The sequence below is a fragment of the Eutrigla gurnardus genome (assembly GCF_963514095.1).
Source record: "Eutrigla gurnardus genome assembly, chromosome: 3".
NCBI classification, from domain to species: Eukaryota; Metazoa; Chordata; class Actinopteri; order Perciformes; family Triglidae; genus Eutrigla; species Eutrigla gurnardus.
Genome location: NC_139917.1, coordinates 23,993,254 through 24,015,797, shown reverse-complemented (window position 1 = coordinate 24,015,797; position 22,544 = coordinate 23,993,254). Strand labels below are relative to the sequence as shown.

Below are 22,544 nucleotides of genomic sequence, written 5' to 3'. Positions count from 1 at the left end.
ATGTGATAATTCATTAGTAGGTCATGTGTAGACCCTAGTAATTCACTTGGAGCTCCCAAAACTTTGAGAAGTTGCCTGTTGTTTAGACAGCATGGCCATTACCAAAGTGCTTATTTTTTTTAAGACCTATATGTTTTATGACTACGAATTATGTCCTTCAACACGAACCTATATTCAACCTAAGGTCTTATATCTGTGGATATATAATACCGGATACATATGGGTTTACAATCCGCTCTTATTATAGGGGTACATTAACGTGGTGTTCCTTTTGCAGCCACGTCAGTTAAGCATAACAACGCAGATGCTACAGTTGTGGTGGACAGAGAATGAATTCATAAATACAGTCGCTCTCTGTCCGTCCCTGGCCTACGTGTGTGTATGTGATGACCGTTGTTATTATCAGACATAAATGGATATCGCATTGCGCCCCAGCGCACGGTGTCTACTGTCATCTGATTGGAGGGGGGATTTAGTGAACGTCATGTTAAAGCTCCCTGTGTGGTGACATCATCACGGTGCGTCCATTGAATCACAAAAGCGTCTACTCATAATAGCGACCGGCGTACACCGAAACACGCACAGGTGGGCGGAGTCGACACTCGATAAACGGCTCCGTTCGCCGGTTGACCCACTCCGACCGGGCTACCAAGCTCGTGGCGAAAGCAACATGGGCCTCCGTGTGCATGAATGAGAGAGTATGCATTCGCAGCCGGTTGTCTTTTGTATTTTAACTGCATCTTCGCCAAGCCCCTCAATCTGACAGGCGCGCCCCGGTGTCCATAACGAGTACACCCACTGCGATTTCTGGTGGCGGGCGGCTAATACACACTAGCCGATTGTTGGCTATCTACCTCGCTATTATATCGCGTTTGTATGGAACGCTTTGACGTATCAACGAACGGCGATACCATATAGTTAAATAGGAAACATTGCAACAGAAGAAATGAACAGTCGACTGCAAGAAATCCGTGAGCGACAAAAACTTAGGCGGCAGCTTTTAGCTCAACAGGCAAGTAGACAGCGAGCCTCTTGTTGTTGTTAGCAAGTAAGCTAGCTGAACAGTTAGCTAACTAAGGCTTTATCTATCTCCATCCGTGGAGCTATTACAAACAGTGTTGGATGGAAAACGCATGTTGGACTGTCAGTTCTGTCGCACACATACATCCATGAGTGTTCATTAAGACGACATTTCCGCAAAACGTGTACATTGTTTGCCCTCCGAGTGGAGTCCATCCGCAAATACCTAAACTGTAACGTTAAATGTAAATCAACATGTTGACGCTATTTGAGCCAATATAGCGAACAGAAATGGCACCGTTGCACGACATGCCAGCCAGGATAACTTTAAGTGACTTAAACAAAATATACGAAGATTAATTTACAGTAACATGATAAAACGTCACTTATTTCCAATGTCAATGTTGAAGCCCTAGTTATATAACAGCAGTACAACATGCTGAGAAAGAAAACGTTGAGTACAACAATGCATAATATAAGGAAATTAGACAATAGCTGAATTTGAAATGTGTGACACTGACTTTCTCATTCTTGTCTAAGCACAGTTGGGAGCTGAAAGCGCAGACAGTATTGGAGCTGTCCTCAACAGTAAAGATGAGCTAAAGGAGATAGAGGAGACACGAGAAACATGCAGGTAAGAAATGATGAAATACCCAACATAACTGTAAAGATCAGTCATAAGGGAAAGCTGAAGAGGAGTGCAGTTGAAAGCTCTGGAGGTTGGGAGTGGCCATAGAGAGAAACAATATATATATTGAAGCCACAATTTATTATTTTTTGTGCACAATATATAATTTGTTCCCTCTAATTGGATTCTCCACACTTCTTGATCCATCTGTGAATGTGTAACAGTTAGAAATAATCTCTGGATTTCGACAAAATCTATGTATGTGTCTTCAATACACTATGTCGTTTTGGAGCCACCTGGTGGGTCAATGGCACAACTGTATAGACAGGGTTCCTCTTTGTGCCTCACCAAAGAAAAATACCATCAAGCTGGAGATTGAACCCTTGCACTTGACATAATTGATGGTGACTGTGTGCTGTTGATCTTTGCATCAGCTCCAGAATAAATGGTAATTCGTTGGAGGGGCTGTGTTGAATGATTAAACCAAAATAATGACATATTTGACGGACACATAATTTCAGTTAGAGATGGCAGTGGGGTTCACTGTGCTGTTTGTGCTGTTTTCCCCTCTCTATACCCAAAGAGAGCCATATAGGACCACAGGAAGCAGAACAGTCAGATAATCTAATATCTCACATGTATACAAATGCAGGAACTTAATGGCATGAAGGACACAAAAAGGCTGGCAAAACAGAGTAGCTGCCTGTCTTTGCCTTTTTTAAATCTGTGTGCCATTCATCTTGCTTGCCATTAATCTCTAGTCATCAGTAGTGCTAAAATGTTGATTTTGTGCTGAAGTGAGACACAATCCGGAAATGTGTTTAAGTTGTTTGTGTTTTGCAGGTCTTCGCTTGACAGTTCAGCCGCACCTTCCAAAAGGAAGGCACAGACAGAGGGAGAGGACACAGAGGAAGATGTGGAAGAACAAAAGGTGACATTATGAATCTACATGGGTTAAAGAAGCCTCAAACCGTTTATATGTAATAATAAACCTGATTAATATAACATTTCTCCTAACAAATTTTACAGTAATTTAACAGTATAAAAAACTAAATTTGAATCGTAATAAAATCAAAAAGGGAGTAATACAAAAATAAGGTAGTTGTGTCGGCCATACAGGCAAAATCTTCTATCCCGATATAGATCATCATCATGACATATAGCAATTTTTTCTTATGGGTAGTAACTTTACCATGATTGTGATTTCATTCATGTTTAATGAATTTTTTTATGATCCTTTCAGTTGTATTTATATAAAAAAAACAAAGGTCCTCTTCATAGACCAAAATAAGAACCTGATTGTGTTTTTGTGTGTTAATAGGTTGAGGTGGAGGTGCAGCAGCCAGATGAAAGCAACCCATATGAGGAAGTGTACAAGGACTCAAGTACATTCCTTAAGGTTGGGGAAACTAGCTGTCTCTCTTTTTTATACACACAATGTCTCTTTTATATTGTATCTCACTAATTATGCTGTTTTCTGTTAATATGATGACACGGTGCAATAGGAAAACCTGTGACATGTGACTGACTTAAACTACTATAAAATGGCAGAGCAGCCAGACAAAGAATGAACTGTGTCATCAGCTATTCTTATATTGAACAGTGTGTAAACATTGCAATCCAGAGCTGGTAGAACAACTTTTATTTCGCAGGTTCAATTCATGCTTTCTACTTGAGCAGACAATGCAATGTTCACATTCACACCATTCACCCGGCACTGACCTGTAATTTCAGACGGTTTTTAATGCCAACCTCTGTAAGCACAACCAGTTGTGAAAACCAGATTTCACTACGTGGAAACCTTACATAAGGCAATGGGTGTCTAAAAGCTCCTGTCACAAATCACAAACAAACTTGATGTTTAACACTCAAGATTTGCTTTAGTTAAAGCAAACAGTTTGTCATTTTTATTTAAATATTGTAAGTGTATTTGTAGTTTTGAACACGCTGTTCTAATCCCATGCTTCAAATGTGTATTCAAATGCTTGAATACTGTTTCTCCAGATACATTTCTCTTATTACCCTTTCTCCTGCTTATCTTTATTAATTAATGTATCCATTAATTCTCAGGGTACCCAGAGTTTGAACCCCCACAACGACTACTGTCAGCACTTTGTCGACACAGGGCACAGGCCACAAAACTTCATCAGAGATGTTGGTGAGTGTGTGCGCTGGTCTATGGTGATTTCATGTACGTGCCTGTGTGTGGTTCTGACTTTGTTGCCTTCTGTGTTTCAGGCTTGGCTGACCGATTTGAAGAATACCCCAAGCTTCGAGAACTGATCAGACTGAAGGACGAACTCATCTCCACCACCAACACCCCTCCCATGTATGTTAAATTATAAATTCTAGAATCAATATTTACCTGGATGTAAATGTGATTACACCCAAGGAAAACCTCTTCAATTGAGAATACGGAGTTAAGATCAAGTGTTATGAACTATTTTGAAAAAAAGTTTGATCTATTTGTGTGTTTTGTGTGCATAGGTACCTCCAGGCTGATCCAGAGCACTTCGACCTGCAGGATTTGAAGTGCAAGTTTGATGTCATTTTGCTTGAGCCGCCATTAGAGGAGTACTACAGAGAATCAGGCATTAGCCACACTGAACGTTTCTGGACCTGGGATGACGTATGTATGCATGATAGGCGGGTTTAGCAGTTTGTGCTTGTTTGTTAAATAACGGCTATGACCGCCTGATAGGCCACAACAAAGAAGAGAGGTGATTGCAATTTACAACAATTTTAAACTGAAGTTGAGTAAAGTAAGTTATAATAATACAAGAAAGGTCAATAGAGGAGCGCTTCCTGGACTCAAAAGTATTGATGACTTTGAGTTGCTCTTTGGATGGGAAACTTCATGCCAATAAACCAAAGGAATTCCAAGGCGCCTTTGGTTTATTGGCATGAAGTTATAATAATAAATGCAATGTGGTGTGAAAATCTGTGATGTATGAATGTGTGGATGGGTTTGAATAACCTCCAGGAACACTGGCCAGGTATTCCTTCTCACAGTGATGCCCCACCCATTTACTTAAGTTAGAATTCTGATCATTCACATTTTTCTTTTAACAAGAGGTCACACTGGAAGACCCACCCCTAACCATTTTAGAATGCTTAAAGTCCCAGTTGGCAAGTCTGGCGGATCGAGGGCACTCTAATGTTTATGTTATGTTAATGTTAACTCTCACGCTCCTCCCCCATGACCACCGAGCTCCTTCCCCTCGACTTCGTGCCCTTTGAAATCCCTTAGATCACGCCACCTTTGAAACGAGGGTCAGATGTTGACTCTGGTTTTATCACGACACCGTCACAATATTTCTTTTTTTCCTTCTTTTCCACCGGTGTTTTCTTTTCCTTGGTTGTTTTGGACCTCCTCGTTTCGGTTTTTAACCGAGGAATTAGAAGATTGTTGCTTCTTCCCTCTGCCTCCCCCCTGTGATAGTGGTACGACCTGAGGGAAGAGGGGCTCTGTGTGGACGAATACAGCCCTGCGTGCTGAGTGGACAGGAGGACCTGGGCCTTGTTGATGTTTTGCAAAACAAACAACAGGCTCTACGTGCGCGTAGAGGCACGCTTTTTTTTCTAAAACCGTATGATTTATGTTGTTCTATCGGAGCATAGTGTCGGCTTCGGTGAATATGATCAAAAAAATGTTGCCGACTGGGACTTTAATATTGATATGGACATCTGTAATAATGTAATGAGCTTGGGAGGACAAATCAAGGGGATGCAGAACCTTTCCCAGTAGGGGGCGACAAGGATCCAGAGTAACACTGATATGTACATATATATGAATGTGCCGATGTAAAGATGGGATGGCAGAATCACCTGTCCTGTTCTTTGATGATGGGCCTGCCTCGGGGAAAGCTAGCATTAAAGTGACATGGAGGATTGTGACATTGTGTTCTCTCACCCTGCTTTCCCTTCTCTGTTCTCTGCCATTGTAGATCATGAAACTAGAAATTGAGGAGATATCATCTCTACGTTCCTTCGTCTTTCTCTGGTGTGGCTCTGGTGAAGGCCTTGACCTGGGCAGAATGGTAACGTGGTCCCTCATTCAGACAGTAGCACACATTAATTTACAGGCAAACCCTTACTCTGTGTCCAATATTGATCTTTCTCACTGTTTTTGCATCTTAAGACATGCATATTGTAACACTGCATTCCTTGAGTCAATCAGGAACTCACTGCTTTAATCTGACAACTGAGTTAGGCCACCGCTTATCTGATGTTATGACAATAGGTTTGACAAGGTCATAGACACATCCTGGTACATATCTGCTGTTTAACAAACAGTATTTGCTTCGTTTTATTGTTGTGTGTTGTATGCTTTGAGCTCTTCACTAACACTGAGTCACAGTCTTGAACAAAGCAGTTCAAGTTCTATCGAAACCTTATTATTCATATGAAGAATGTGGTTAGGTTTTCCATTCTTTCAAGTCACATGAGAAAGGGTTTATCTATATTTGACATTTGAGATGTTATGTATTAATAGAAAGGATGTGTGACTGCAAGCTACTGAGAGAATTTTGGTCCAATATAAAAAGTCGCTCTTATAGGTTTGATGTTTTGCTAGTTTTATTATGAAAAAAAGATGAACCTGTCAATATTCCCTAAATGTTGTCCTTGTAAGACAAAGTCAAACATAATAACACTTATTTCACCCATTTCAGTGTTTGAGGAAGTGGGGCTTTAGGCGGTGTGAGGATATCTGTTGGATCAAGACCAACAAGAACAACCCAGGCAAGACCAAGGCACTGGACCCAAAAGCAGTGTTCCAGAGGACCAAGGTACAGCAGAAATGTGAACTATCATGTTCAAGTTGATGTAAACTTTGTATAATCTATTTGCTTTGGGGTTTGTTTTTCTTTAATAGTTGTAGATGTAATGGTCGATACACAATTTAAAGTCAACAACTACACAGGATGGATTGAAAGTTGAACCAGTTTAAAGTTCATATGATGATGTATACAACATGTTCTCTCCAGGAGCACTGCCTGATGGGAATCAAAGGAACAGTGCGTAGGAGTACTGACGGGGACTTCATCCATGCTAATGTGGACATTGACTTGATCATCACTGAGGAGCCTGAGATGGGAAATGTAGAGAAGCCTGTGGAGATCTTCCACATCATTGAGCATTTCTGTTTGGGCCGCAGGAGGTTGCATCTGTTTGGACGAGACTCAACCATCAGACCAGGTGAGATGGCAAATTTGTTTTTTATTATTTTTGTATATTATATTATATCTTTCTTTTAATGTCTTCTCTTCCTCCGTGCCTCTGCTTGTTTCTCAACACCCATGAATTTTGTTTTCTTCTCATTCTAGGCTGGCTGACCGTGGGTCCTACTTTGACAAACAGCAACTTTAACCCAGAGACCTACCCCTCGCATTTTGTCAATTCCCACCTATCTGGCTGCACTGAGGATATAGAGAGACTGCGGCCTAAATCTCCCCCTGCTAAGCTCAAGTCGGAACGTGGTGGCGGAGCACCCAGAGGGGGACGTGGTGGGCCGAACGCAGGAAGAGGTGGAGACAGAGGCCGTGAAAGAAACCGGCCAAATTTCCGTGGGGACAGGGGAGGGTTCAGAGGGAGGGGAGGGCCGCACAGGGGCTTTCCACCTCGCTAAAGCAAAGAGCTCATGTTAACCAGACTGATGCTAGGAATCCCATCTGCATGATCTGGAAACACAAGTTTATTTGTAATGCAGTAGGCGTACTTAGTGTGAATCTTTTCTAATCCCATTGTTGTGTTTCTATTTTTTCATGGATATACCTTAGATTGAATGGGTATTGTTAATAAATATTCTTCTCACTTTGTGGGTTCCTGTGTTGATTATTGTATTAGATCTTGGCCTTGAATATCTATACAGTTATGGAAGTAATGGTACGTTTCTGTATCGAGTCAGATTAAAAGTCATTATGAGCAAATGGGATGTAAAACACTATTGTAAAGATACAATTCCATAAAGAATTTAAAGTAATTTTCAAACAGACAATGCAATTTCACTGCAACGATATACATGTTCTATAGTAATTTATAAATAATGGTTGATTTTAAATGTTTTTTATATACTGTATAGAGACAGCAAATTAATCACTCATCAAGGTCCTCTTACACTATGTGGCCAAAGAATTTGACATTTGTATTTGCATGCTGGGTATCAGCCCTATGGAAGCTCATTGGCTGATCTCTTCTCTTCAGGCTCCATGCTAATGTCGATCATGTATGGAGAATGAAACGGGCAGACTAAACAACGAGTACCATGTGAAAAATGCTGCATCTTTCTTAAATTATACGTCATTGAACACATTCCTTTGCCTGGCCTTGAAGCAACAGGGGGGCCACATAGAAGTGGTTTGTTCATAACAGTCACAAATACATTTTGTAGGGTGAAATAATGCTGATTGGTACATCAGGTCATATGGAACAGTGAAACTACACAGGGTCTATTATTTGCCCTGAATGAAAATACAAACTTGATGACTTGTTGAGCCCTAACTGAAATCACATGGTTAAATGACCATGCCAGTGATCCTACATGTCATTGTCCAACTGCCAACTGACTTACAACCTCTACCATGTTGACCAAAATTGTTTGTTTACGTTTTGTACATATTCAATATAAGTTATTGAATATACCTGGAAATGTTTAAGGAATTCCAGGTGTAATAACATTCAGCCCAACATCTCTGTTGGCTCGTTGTGATTGACAGCTCAGAGGGCGGAACCAAAGGAAAAAGAAGGTCAAAGATTGGCTGAAAGTTAAATATTTACCGAGAGACTGTGCTTGTTGTTGAGATCGGGGTACGCCGAAATGCGACTCTTTTTTTTTTTTTTTTTCCGGGCATGCCAGTTAAATCATCATCACCACATCTCGAACGCGATATTAGGCTAGCTCCACCCGGCCCACTTACGTAAACTGGAAGCAGCCGGACATAAACAACAAGTGCACTCAGAACCTACTTCTCGCTTCGGACGCGGACGTGATTTGATATCAATGCGCAAATGTTAATGCCTTTTATTAAAGAAGTAACACAGTAGCCTACTTTTAGATAAAATAAACAACGCGGTGCTCATCACAAGGTTGAATTACCTAAACCCAGCAACTCGAGTGTTTTTAGAAGCTTGTGGAGATCTTCCACCTAATTGAGTATTTCTGTTTGGGCCAGAAGGTTGCACCTTTTTGGACGAGACCACCATCAGACCAGGTGAGATGGACAAACTCTTTCCTTGGCAAATTTAGATAACAATAGTGAGTGAGTGTTGACTTTTTCAAAAAGAAGTCCGATTGTATGGGAGTCTATGAGAAAATTACCCTATTGTTCACTTGATTTTCCCATGTGTTAGGGCGTGGCTACCTTTATGATTGAGTGGCATTTACAGAGTTGTCCTGTGTGTGAGTCGTTTGTGCTTTTTGTCTCAGACCTTTAACCATTTTCAGTGTTTAAGATCCTTAAAGTGAATTGTAAATGTTTTATCGTCTAAACGTGTTTTGTTCAGCGTTTGGTTGCACTCCTCTAGTCTCACTTCTGGTTGACTTGTTGGTTTAATTCACCGAAATGAAATGCATCAATACAATGATAAATACAAACTGTGTTTCAAACCATTTCTTATTGAATACATGAGAAAACACAATTGTAGTTAAATAAAAGTGACTCAATAAATGAACATTTCTCATTTCTAATGAAATCACACTGTAAAGAAGTTAAAGTGTTCTCTAGGGCATTTTCTTGTCCTATGAGCTTTTAGCTACAGTTGTGTACATGTATATATATTCAGTCCTTGTAGTTTATGGAGGGATGATAGCATCGTTTGAACCTTAATCCAATCACAATTGAATATAGCCTACTGTATATATACCTGGTACTATTAAAATTATGACACAGATCCTGCCTGACTTCTTCAAAGCACACACATTCACTCTGAATCTCTTTGAATAAAATATAATGTATGTTTCCTTATTCCATCATCTTACCACTCAACATGACCTCATCACAAGTCACCGCTATGCATTTTCCCAGTAATACAATCTCTCCTACTAGTGATGTCATTTTATTTCCTTTGCAATCTTTACACCTTCACCAGTAGTCAATGAATCATTATCATTTTCTAATTAAGATAAAGGTTAAGGTTAACATGTACTGGCACTTTATATCTTCTTAGCTCCTCTAGGACTTTCTATATTTGTTAATGCATTCTGTTTTGCTCTTATTTAATATGTATTGTAACTGGAACATCAGCACCAATGAGAATCACAAGCATTACCACTCCAGCTACAACAATGGCTCATGCCACAACAAGAGAGCCAAAAATTGAGATGGGATTTAAGCAAAATGTCCCCCCACAACTTTCAAACAAATCCTCAGCAGAGTTCAAGCAATTACAAGACAAAGTGACCACAGTGGTAAGTTCATATTTGCATGTTCTTTGTTTTTTTCCCGTCAGATTCCAAGTACTGCATGGGAAGTTTACATGATAGAACTTCAAATGACACTGTTTTAGTAGAAAGCTTTAAATCACTTTCTCAAATCTTATAAACATTACTGCAGTGGGAATGAGTTTTCAAAACAGTGTAACAGGTAAAAGCACAGGTGACATTGATACAAATACAGGGATAAAATTGCTATCATTGAAAGAGAAAAATATTGAATTAAAAGACTAACACATAATCCAAAACAACATCTGCACCACTGTGCATATGCATAGTGCATGGAAATATTAATATTTCCAATATTAAAGTTTGAGATGGACATAAAACATGGACATCCTATAATATTGCTGTCTTCAAATGACCTTCTATATGTATTTACTTTCTATATGTACATACATATAGAAATACATATATTTATATATGTATGAAATGTGTCTCAAAACATTCCCATGGGTCTGTAGGAGCCAAATGAAATATTTACTGCTGCAAGCATTGTTTGTGTGTTTACTTTGAAAACCTACTCAAACACGTTAAACAAGCAATGATTCAACATTTGTTTTTCTTTGAGCCTTTACCGCTCATTCTGGTTCGCAACAGGTGAAACAGGTCAACGGTATTATATATATATATATATATATATATATATATATATATATATATATATATAGTATGTAGAGCTATCTCAGTCGTCCAGATTCAGAGCTGAAACAATCCACTGGGCTTCTGGAATTTGTCATTGTCTGTGTCGAGGTCATTGGTGAGAAAGGCAGCCACATGTTCTGAAATAGGATGGGGCACATACAATACTCAAGCTATCTATCACTTGAAAAAAAAAATGGAAACTTAGTGCAGGATAAAGCATTTTAACGATAAACTGCTGCTTGCCCCCTGTCATATAGCCTCCTTTTGTCCTATTGTCATCTTTTTTTAAATTTAAATCTTTTGACGTCTGCACTTTTTTTTTATTCTCCTTGTCTTTCTGTAATGCATTTTAATTTTGCCTTTATTTTCTTTTAATTCTTCTATTTTTTCACTTTATTGTATGACATGTTATGATGTGAAGCACTTTGAGTCTGCCTTGTGTATAAAAGGTGCTATTCAAATAAAGTTGCCTTGCCCTGCTTTTAAGTCATGCCACGTACGACAGTGTGTCGAAACCATATGCCACACCTTTACAGTTGGCATGCTGAAAGAAAATATGTCTAAAAAAATTGTGTTAACAAAAGTCTGATTTGTTTGTTGAGTTGGGTATTGTATGCGACAATGAAAGAGGTATGGCATTTTTGGCTTGGAGCAATAGATTGAGTGGGAAACGTTTGTGCTTGGATGAGACCGTTGATGGACTGTGCTTTTCGATAATGATAAAATGATTTATTATTCTTGACATATCATATTGTTTGAGTTATTACAGTGACACACTTTTGTTATGATACCAGAGCCTGGGACTATATTGTGAACCCTGAATCTTTAGAATGCTTTCATCGGTCACACTTCAAATGTTACTTACAACTCTCAGCTCTGACAAACACCAACCCCTTAACTTTCCCCTAACTTTAATTATTGACATTGTGCCTGCGGTTCTGTCCTGATATAACAAAGGAGAACAGGTCCAACAAGTTCTGGACTCTCTCACAAAGCCCTGACTCAATGTCAGGTCGTCACTTCCATCTCCACATCTTAAAAGTGGCTGGTGCCTTCTTAGCATCAGTTTGTACCACTCACTGATCAATTGCTGTGGATAAAACAATACCTCTGCACAGTTCCACCCTGGTAAGGAAGAAAATATTTATATTGCTGAACAATATCGACCCTAAGAAATCAGTTAACTTTGTTTTACTTAAAAGGCTTTTGAATAATGTGATTGTGAATGAATTATCTTCATTTGGGCTCAGATCATTTTCACAGGAATTATCATTCACAATCTACTGCGATACCAGATCTAATGGATTGCAATACTGGCTTGTCAGTTGCTGTGTGGCTGCTCTATGAACACTTTAGCGTTTATAGTGGATATAATGAGCACTAGTTCAGATATGTATATTTATTTATATTAATTCCACCTTTGGAACCACAATTGCTTTATATATATATTTTAAATTGCTCTACAAATAAATAGCAATATACAGTATATGACATGAAAGTTTTAAAAAAAGGCTTCTAATTGGAATATATATATATATATATATATATATATATATATATATATATATATATATATATATATATATATATATATACCGGTAAGTAAAGAAATGTTTCTGATACAAATTCCTTAAAATACATAAAGTAATTTCTTCTTGGACACAGATGTCAAACTGAAAGACTGATACATTCATGGCTTAAACTTTGTCAATACTGCATGAGTGTGTTTAGAATTGAAAGGATTGATTTGTTTTTGTTTTGTCTTATATTTATAACTGTATTCACCATACTAACCATAAGTGTATGGTTATCAGATGATAAAAAAAATGTTATAATACATTTTATTCATAGGGCACTTTTTCATAATACCCAAAGCTACTTTACAGTTAAATACAGTTAAAATAGAAACAGACAGGTGATAGATATAAACGCAGCATTAGTCACACATTAAAAGATCCGAAAAGGTGAAATGTTCCTCACAAAGGTGACTTTTGAGTAGGCTTTTAAATGTGGATAGATTGGTGGAGTCTCTGATGTGTTTTGGTAGAATTCCAGAGGGAGGAGGCGACTAAAGAGAGACTCTGTCACCCCATTGCTGAAGCCCTTAGGACTTTATCACAACCCAATCGAGACAAGATAATGGGTCTCATTCATGAAATGTGAGCAGAACTAATTTGTGTGTAAATTGTTGACAGCAGGAAATTTAAGTGTGTTCCCGCGTTCATCTTTGGTACAACACAATCTACTCATGCTTCTGACTGCCTGTAGAGCTTGTGTGAAAAAGCAATGCACATACATTTTGCTTGTCATCATCAGAAATTACCAAATTAATGCGTTCTGGGCTCTGTTATGTTCACAATATGCAGATGCCTTTAAAAAGCATATTTTAAACATGATTTTAAAGCTTAGAAATATATAACACATTTAGCATAATTATTGAGTAATTTGCATATCTAAGCTATTACTATGTGTTGTTTGGCTACATGTTAAACCATTTTCTTTCCACTTCTTTGCTGGATCTTTCGACAGAGGACACAGCATTGACTGTCAGCTCCCTCCAGGCCTTTGATTTACTGTAACCCATCACCTCCTAATTTGGTGCTTCACTTTGGGGTTAAGTTTGTTCAGGCAGTGAGTGTTTTTCCTCATGAATTCTGTGGAGGAAGTTTCGGAGCTCCAATGGAAGAATTACTGAAGTGCTGTTAATTTGGTGTCAAACATCAGCTGCTGGTCCTGATGCCTGGATCTAGTGAGGGATATGATTGTTTCTGGTTTGTTTGCAGACCGTTTAGCTTCAGCTTAGAACAAATATATTTCTGTTTTTTGTGACTACGGTCGTGCTCAGTGTTTCTGCGTAGTTTGACCCAGTTATGAGAGCTCAGCACGGCCGCTAGGTTTCTAAATAGTTGGACCTCTGAAGAAGCCTTGCTCTTCAATCTATTGCTGCACCATGACTGTGTGAGCTTTCTGGGCTTCTATCCTTCTCAGCTGTCTCCCTTAAATGCTTCTCCATGTTTTGGAGTTGCCAGGTTGCAGCAGAGATTTGTTGGTGGACTGGAGGGGTATTCCATCAAACTCGCTAAGCGCAAAGCCGGGCTAATTTCGATAAGCCTTGCTACCTTTAGCGAGAGTTGCGTTCCATCAGCGTGACTTGAGGCACTCTCCGCTAAGTAACCTTGGGAATTAATCCGACCAAACTAGCCTGCCCCGGGGCAGGCTAACCATCAGGCTTACTTTAGCGGGGGTTTCAGAGAAGTCCGTCTGTCGGAAACAACTGTACCAGCAGAAGGTTCCGCCAAGCCTAGTCCTCGTGATTTCGTCACGTGAAAGACCAAAAATTACCAAAATTACATGTATGAAGTACAAACAGACTATATTTTCATCAAGCGTCTAAGAATACATGCTTGCAATTAAAAAAATATGAATAAATCGTTTATTTTGTTTAAGACCGACTGGCCATATCACTACCTAAAGCCCCCAGTTGGGTGAGTGGTGATGCACCTGCCCCCGATTGGGGCATCCCAGGTTCACATCCCGACGAGGACATCTCATGTGTCATTTTTTTTTTTGACTGTATAATTGTCTTTAGATCAGAGAATTAGACCAACATTTTACCTTAACTACGATAAATATGTCATACAATTTCCCCAGAACCCAAATATAACTTGCAAAAACATGATAGGCATAAAGATGTTATTATTAATAGAATCAGAATCAGAATCAGGTTTATTGCCAAAGTAAGTTTTCACTTGCAAGGAATTTGTCTTGGTTGTGTATGGTGCATACAATAAACACGTAATAAAAAAGAGAAAAAGTACTGGAATAGAAATTTACACTAAAAAAATATATAAGAGACACTATAACATATAACATAAACAAGTATGTACAATATAACTGTTTTGAGGCAAAACAGATATAGATCCCAATGATATAGATCCCAATGACAAAGGCATTGCTGCATGCAATTTTCAGCCACATAAATTCCTTTCAGGTGAGTTCATTAATACGTTCATTGAATGTGTTCATTGAATTGTTGAAATAAATGAATTGTTCAATGTAGATGCATTTACTAGGCCTATCTAAATAAAAGATAGAAAGAGAGAGAGAGTTCCGGCCAAAGAAAGAAGTTTCACAAACTTCCATGTTCGGGAATTGAACTGTGGCCGGCCACGTTCAAAGCCGGCACGTTACCTCTACGCTATCCTCATGTTTGAGAACTCGTTGTCAGTGTTATATTAGAACATGTTACTCTTAACGGTACTTCCGTATTTAATCGCTCGGCAATTCTTGCCCAAGCAGCCTCGCGATTTTTATTTATCACTACAGTATTCCCTTTTTTGGTTATGATGGGTTTTTACTCCTCGTACAGTTCCATCAATATTTTTTGCTCTGGTCTTTTCTGCCATTTTCTCGATGATTCAACATTCACGATTCTGGGCTGGCTTCATATCCCGTGAACGCACGTAACACACGACAACGTTAACCTGGCTTGAATTAGCCTCAACAAGGCGCGGCTGAAATGCGTTAATGGAATGGGTTTAGCCGCAAGTGGAAGTTGGCGTTAGTTCTAACCAGGCTTAACCAGGTAAGCGCCGCCTTAATTAGCGAGTTTGGTGGAATACCCCTTGGGAGATTCACTACAATCAGTGTGTATATTGACAGTTGTATGTATGCCTAAAAATGTCTGTTGGAACTGTGGTCTGTGTGTATTCCTGTTGGGAACACAGTTTTTATGGGAAAGGTGTGACGACGCCTCCTATCCAGTAGGGGTCTGTGTTCCGTGTACTTGTCATAGAGGACGTGAACAGCTGATGAGCAACACCGAGCCTGATTGTGGCTCCAGATATAAAAGCCCATCACAGGAACATGGACCTCTCCCTTTTCGCATCCTTTGTTACATGGCTGCTGCTTTATTTGATTTAGATGCATCCACACATGCATACATCATTGATAACTGGCCTTCCACATTTGTTTGGTTCTTTTGTACATTTCTATTTATAACTTTTAACTCATCTCCCATTTTTGTTGCAGCCTTTGAGCCGGGCTGTAACAAAGCTCTTGGATCCCTGCTGAGAGTTCATCCTAAATAGCTTGGCTTTGGGACTCCAGTTGCCAGATTTTGTTGGTGTGTAGTCCACTGTGTGCGTACGAGATATGTGAGTAATTCTAATTCTTAGAATTTAAGAGGGAGAAGTAGTTCACTACCAATTAACATTAAAAAGGAATGTTGTAAGCTTTAAATATGCTATATCCATAACTATTGGTTAGGAACCATTTTGGACATATTTGTCACAAGGATGCAGCTGTCAATTGCCATGATTGAATTGCACTACCTTCATGCACTGTGTACAGTGTTGTAGAGCTGTTATTAATTAGCAGTTGAGCTGGAATTAACATTAAATTGAAGTTAAATATCATGCCTTTGTTAATTACCTATTATGGGTTATTACCCCCCAAATGTCCTGTCTATAATCCTACGCATAGGAGCCACTGTAGATAATTTGGGTTATGTTGGTTGTGATAAAAATATAGATAATACTGATCATTTATTCCATAATGTGTAAATATTTGCTGTGATTCAATATGTTGTATATTTCCTTCATATTTGTTTCAGAACCACCCCTACTACACACCTTCAGAGGTCAATGTTGACAATAAAGGACCTGTTCAAGTGATCCAATGCGTGATTACCTCTGGTAATGAAGGCAGCGGGACAATCACACTAGTATGAACTATCAGAGCTGATGCAAAGCTCTGCATCCATTCATGAATGCAAACTGCTCACTGAAGAGGGTAAAGGATGTTGAGCAGCCTTACAGTATATATACTGTGGGGTTTTGTCACATCCTGATTGCTTACGCTGATGCAAATATTCAGTGGGCAAACGCATGCTCGTCATTGGAAAGAGTATAACCCCTAGAGCCCAGGAGAAGACTCCGCCTGTGCTTAGAGAAACTAGGCTCACATTATTGTAACCTTTGTTTCTATCAAAACTGAACTTTGTCATATTTATGCAGATACTATTTATTGCAGAAGACATTTGTTTTAAACTAGGTGTAACCAATAAACTGGCAACAGAGTGTATTAGAATGACATCAGTGTGCATATTTGTTCTGCATACTAAAATGCATTCATAGCGTGTTCTTGATATTTCACAGGCACCAGAAGAAAGGGAGGATGGAACCCCTGATATTCTTTATATTAGCAGGTATGTGTTGGAGTACATGCTTATGTGTGTGTAAGTGTTTGAGAGAGAGTTAGTGAGTGGGGGGGGGGGGGGGGGGGGGTTAAGGGAGAGCAATTTATTACACTTCAAATAATATTATTTTGAATAGTCATTGTGACGTTTCTCTCTACAGGAATAGCAATTTCAACTCCAGTGACATGCAACACTGTGACAACAGGTAATATTATAATTCTACTGTACTTTATTTCACAAAAACAATAGCAAATGGGCAAACAATTTGTGCTTGAAATTACACTTAAAGCAATATATTCACAAGGTGCTAAAGGTGATCTGTTGTCATTAAGGATATGGAGATGGAGAAACGCTTTTCTTTAGGTTAATCTAAATACAGTGGGGAAATTACTGGCAATAATTGCTGAACTGGTTAGTCTTCTGTAATAACTTGGACCAACAGAAAGACTGTATGAGTTTTGTTATACTACTTTATTACTCCAGAATACTACATAAAGGATAAAGGCAACATCACAACATATCACTCAATATGACTCTCCTACTCCTTAATATGACCTCACCACCAATCACCACAATGCCTTTGCCCAGTATTGCAACCTTTCTCAAACATGCAATTTCCATTACAATAATAACACCGTCACCACGAGTCAATGACTTCGCATCATTTTGCAATTAAAATGAAGAGTATACTTAACATGTAGTAACGACGTTATTTATTTATGTTGCTTTTCTTGTTACAATGGAACCAAGAAATATTTCTTTATTTTCTAGACAATGCAAGTTCTCCACCTGCAACTGGAACATCAGCACCACTAAGAATCACAACTATTGGTGCTCCAGCTTCAACCCCAACCACTGCCACAACAATAGAGCCAAAAATTGAGTTGGGATTTAAGTTGCAGCAAAATTTTACAGCACAACTTACAAACAGATCATCACCAGAGTTCAAGCAATTACAAGACAAAGTGACCACACCTGTAAGTTCATATACATTTTTGTTTGTTTGTTTATTAGTTTGTTTTTCATCTTTCACAATCTGATTCAAAATACTGCATGGACAGTTCAGTTGATAGAACTGCAAATTATACTGTATTTTAAATAAATAATTAAAACGTTTTCTTACATAGTTAATAGAAGTATGGGGATATAATTGTTGGCATTACGACATTGACAAATATCATTCAAAACACACTGCACATGTGTGAAACATGTACTTTTAACAGTTCATTTTGAGATGGAGGTGTGACAATGGCATACTGGTGTATTGGTGACTTTACATATGACCTAAATGTGTTTTTTTAAATTATTATTATTAATATTATTATTAATATTATAATTATTTGTCCACAGCTTAACACGGTCTATTCACAAAAATATGGCGCTGCCTTCAATAGAACTGTGATCAACAGCTTCAGGTATAAATCATTACTTCTCATTACATTATAAAAAGATGTATATACATGTTTTCATTTGTCTTTGGTTATTAATGGAAACAAAGAAAAGGTATTTCCTTCTTTTCCTCCTTTGCGTGTTTTGATTTATTTCATCACAGGTTTTAGAAATCCTTCTTTGGAATGCCATGAACGGATTTAACATTTTTAAGTTTATCAAATCTAATAGGGATTTCTATTCTTGAGACTTTATTCATAAAATGGACCAAATGATATGCCAGCATTTAAAAATGACTTTTAAAAGCATTCATTTTACAGTCAAGGATCCGTTGCGGTAAATGCTGAGCTGATATTCAATGATGCGACTACGCTACCAAATGCCAGTTCTGTGGCTGACACGTTGGAGACTGCGTCTTCCAGTTCTAATTTCTCCCTGAGTGTCAACACATCTTCTATTACTGCAACCGGTGAGACGTCATGTCATTTCCAAATGTTGAACTTTGTGTAAATTATTGCAAGTAAATTCTGAATATCTGATGAAAAGAATGTATTTAAAAGGCAACACAATAACTTACTTAATATTTGTCATTTTCAGCTGTTTTGGCGCCAACTCTAGATCCAACCAAAGTTACACCTTCATCACCACCTGTCATGATCTCACCACCAGTGAATATGACCTTGTCACCAGTCACCCTGACCTCATCACCTCTCAACATGACCTCACCATCCTTCAACATTACCTCGCCATCCCTCAACATGACCTCGCCATCCCTCAACATGACCTCGCCATCACTCAACATGACCTTGTTACCAGTCATCCCAACCTCATCACCCCACAACATTACCTCACCACTTGTCAACATGACATCGTCATCGGTCACCCCGACCTCATCACCCCTCAACATGACCTCACCACTTGTCAACATGACCTCATCACCAGTCATTCCGACCACATCACCTCTAAACATGACCTCACCATCGCTCAACATGACCTCACCATTTGTCAACATGACCTCGTCACCGGTCACAATGACCTCATCACCCCTCAACATGACCTCAACACAGCTCAACATGACCTCCCCACTTGTCAACATAACCTCGTCACCAGTCATCCCGACCTCATCACCTCTAAATATGACCTCACCACAGCTCAACATGAACTTGTCACCAGTCATCCCGACCTCACCACCCCTCAACATGACCTCACCCCTTGTCAACATGACCTTGTCACCAGTCACCCCGACCTCATCACCCTTCAACATGACTTCACCATTCCTCAACATGACCTTGTCACCAGTCACCCCAACTTCATCCCCCCTCAACATGACCTCAACGTCCCTCAACATGACCTCACCACTTGTCAACAGGACCTCGTCACCAGTCACCCCGACCTCATCACCCTTCAACATGACCTCACCACCCCTCAATATGACCTCACCGCTAGTGAATATGACATCGTCACCAGTCACCCCAACCTCGTCACCCCTGAACATGACCTCACCACTTTTCAACATGACCTTGTCACCAGTCACCCCAACCTCACCATCCCTCAACATGACCTCACCATTCGTCAACATGACCACGTCACCGGTCACCCCGGCCTCATCACCCCTCAACAGGACCTCACCATTCCTCAATATGACCTCACCACTTTTTAACATGACCTCGTCACCTGTCACCTTGACCTCATCACCCCACAACATGAACTCACCACTTGTCAACATGACATCGTCACCGGTCACCCCGAGCTCATCACCTCTCAACATGACCTCATCACCCCTCAACATGACCTCATCACCCCTCAACACGACTTCACAATCGCTCAACATGACCTCACCACTTGTCAACATAACCTCGACACCAGTCATCCCGACCTCATCACCTCTAAACATGACCTCACCACAGCTCAACATGAACTTGTCAGCAGTCACCCCGACCTCATCACCCTTCAACATGACTTCACCATTCCTCAACATGACCTCACCCCTTGTCAACATGACCTTGTCACCAGTCACCCCAACTTCATCCCCCCTCAACATGACCTCACCACCCCTCAACATGACCTCACCACTTGTTAACAGGACCTCGTCACCAGTCACCCCGACCTCATCACCCTTCAACATGACCTCACCACAGCTCAACATGACCTCATCACCAGTCACCCCAAGCTCATCAACCCTCAACATGACCTCACCACTTGTCAACAGGACCTCTTCACCAGTCACCCCGACCTCATCACCCTTCAACATGACCTCACCACCCCTCAATATGACCTCACCACTAGTGAATATGACCTCATCACCTGTCACCTTGACCTTATCACCTCTCAACATGACCTCACCACTTGTCAACATAACCTCGTCACCAGTCATCCCGACCTCATCACCCCTCAACACGACCTCACCACCCCTCTACATGACCTCACCCCTTGTCAACATGACGTTGTCACCAGTCACCTCGACCTCATCACCCCTCAACCTGACCTCGGCACCCCTCAACATGACCTCATCATTCCTCAACATGACCTCACCACTTGTCAACATGACCTCGTCACTGGTCACCCCGACTTCATCTCCCCGCAACATGACCTCACCCCTTGTCAACATGACCTTGTCACCAGTCACCCCAACCTCACCATCCCTTAACATGACCTCACCATTTGTCAACATGACCTCGTCACCGGTCACCCCGACCTCATCACCCCTCAACATGACCTCATCATCCCTCAACAGGACCTCACCACTTGTCAACATAACCTCGTCACCAGTCACCCCGACCTCATCACCCCTCAACATGACCTCACCACTTGTCAACATGACCTTATCACAGGTCACTCCGACCTCATCACCTCTGAACATGACCTCACCACTTGTCACCCCGACCTCGCCATCCCGCAACATCACCTCACCACTTGTCAATATGACCTTGTCACCGGTCACCCTAACCTCGTCACTTCTGAACATGACCTCACCATCCATCAACATGAGCTTGCCACCTATCAATATGACCTGGTCACCGATCACCACAACCTCGTCACCCCTAAACATGACCTCACCATCCATCAACATGACTTCACCACCATTCAACATGACCTCACCATTTGTCAACCAGACCTCATCACCGGTCAGCCCGACCTCATCAACCCTCAACATGACCTCACCAACCCTCCACATGACCTCACCCTCCCTCAACATTACCTCACCATTTGTCAACATGACCTCGTCAACGGTCACCCTGACCTCATCACCCCTCAACATGACCTCACCACCCCTCATCATGACCTCATCATTTGTCAACATTACCTCGTCACCAGTCACCACGACCTCATCACCCCTCAACATGACCTTGCCACCATTCAACATAACTTCATCACCAGTAACCACATTGCCTTTTCCCAGTAATGCAACCTCTACTACTATCAATATATAGTGTACTTTTATTTACATTTGTGACACCTTTGCCTGTGGTCAATTAATTAAAATGATCCATCTTAAATTAGAAGTTAACTTTAAATGTCGATAAAAATATGTCTTGATAACATGCAAAAATTCTAGATTCGTTTATACTGCTCGTCTTGCTCTAACGACATGTTAAATGTCTATAAATATGTTTCAGTCAATGCAAGTTCTCCACCTGCAACTGGAACATCAGCACCACCAAGAATCCCAACTATTGGTGCTCCAGCTACACATCCTACCGCTGCCACAACAATGGAGCCAAACATTGTGTTGGGATTTAAGTTGCAGCAAAGTTTTACACCACAACTTACAAACAGATCATCACCAGAGTTCAAGCAATTACAAGACAAAGTGACCACATCTGTAAGTTCATATTGTTTTGGGTTTTTTGCAATCAGATTCGCAATACTGCATGGACAGATCAATTTATAGAAATGCAAATGGTGCTGTATTTTAAAGAAATATTTAAATAGGTTTCTCAAATTTCATAAAACTTTAATTTCTATGATGGGATTGACTTTTCAAAACACTGTAGAATGTCATAAAACTCATCAGCATTAATTTAGGTATGGTGATGAAATAGTTTTCATTGCAACATTAAGAAATGTCATTTAGCACACAGCACATGTTGAACAGACAACATTCTACTTTTAAAAATCAGGTTTGAGATAGAGGTGAGACAGTGGAATAATGGTGTATTGGTGATTTGGAAGCATTTTAAATAGAAAAGAAATGTCTGTTTAACGAAAGAAATGGATCTTGTGATATTACA

General features: G+C 40.0%; 1 protein-coding gene across 1 annotated transcript; it reads left to right on the top strand.

Annotated features, from left to right (window-relative positions):
• The first annotated feature begins 809 nt into the window (after positions 1 to 809).
• mettl14 (methyltransferase 14, N6-adenosine-methyltransferase non-catalytic subunit) lies at positions 810 to 7,437 on the top strand. The gene is made up of 11 exons (XM_084005036.1): positions 810 to 1,012; positions 1,566 to 1,654; positions 2,492 to 2,579; positions 2,970 to 3,047; positions 3,719 to 3,806; positions 3,887 to 3,977; positions 4,136 to 4,277; positions 5,596 to 5,688; positions 6,322 to 6,438; positions 6,637 to 6,847; positions 6,976 to 7,437. The coding sequence occupies exons 1-11, from the start codon at positions 947 to 949 to the stop codon at positions 7,275 to 7,277; spliced, it is 1,365 nt and encodes a 454-aa protein (XP_083861162.1). The 5' UTR covers positions 810 to 946; the 3' UTR covers positions 7,278 to 7,437.
• The last annotated feature ends 15,107 nt before the right edge of the window (positions 7,438 to 22,544 follow it).

Bases quoted from the DNA above. Each gene is read 5' to 3' on its own strand.
- mettl14 (XM_084005036.1), top strand. From the start codon at position 947: ATGAACAGTCGACTGCAAGAAATCCGTGAGCGACAAAAACTTAGGCGG. The intron at 1,013-1,565 runs GCAAGTAGACAG...GTCTAAGCACAG, and splicing joins GGCAGCTTTTAGCTCAACAG to TTGGGAGCTGAAAGCGCAGA. The intron at 6,439-6,636 runs GTACAGCAGAAA...TGTTCTCTCCAG, and splicing joins CAGTGTTCCAGAGGACCAAG to GAGCACTGCCTGATGGGAAT.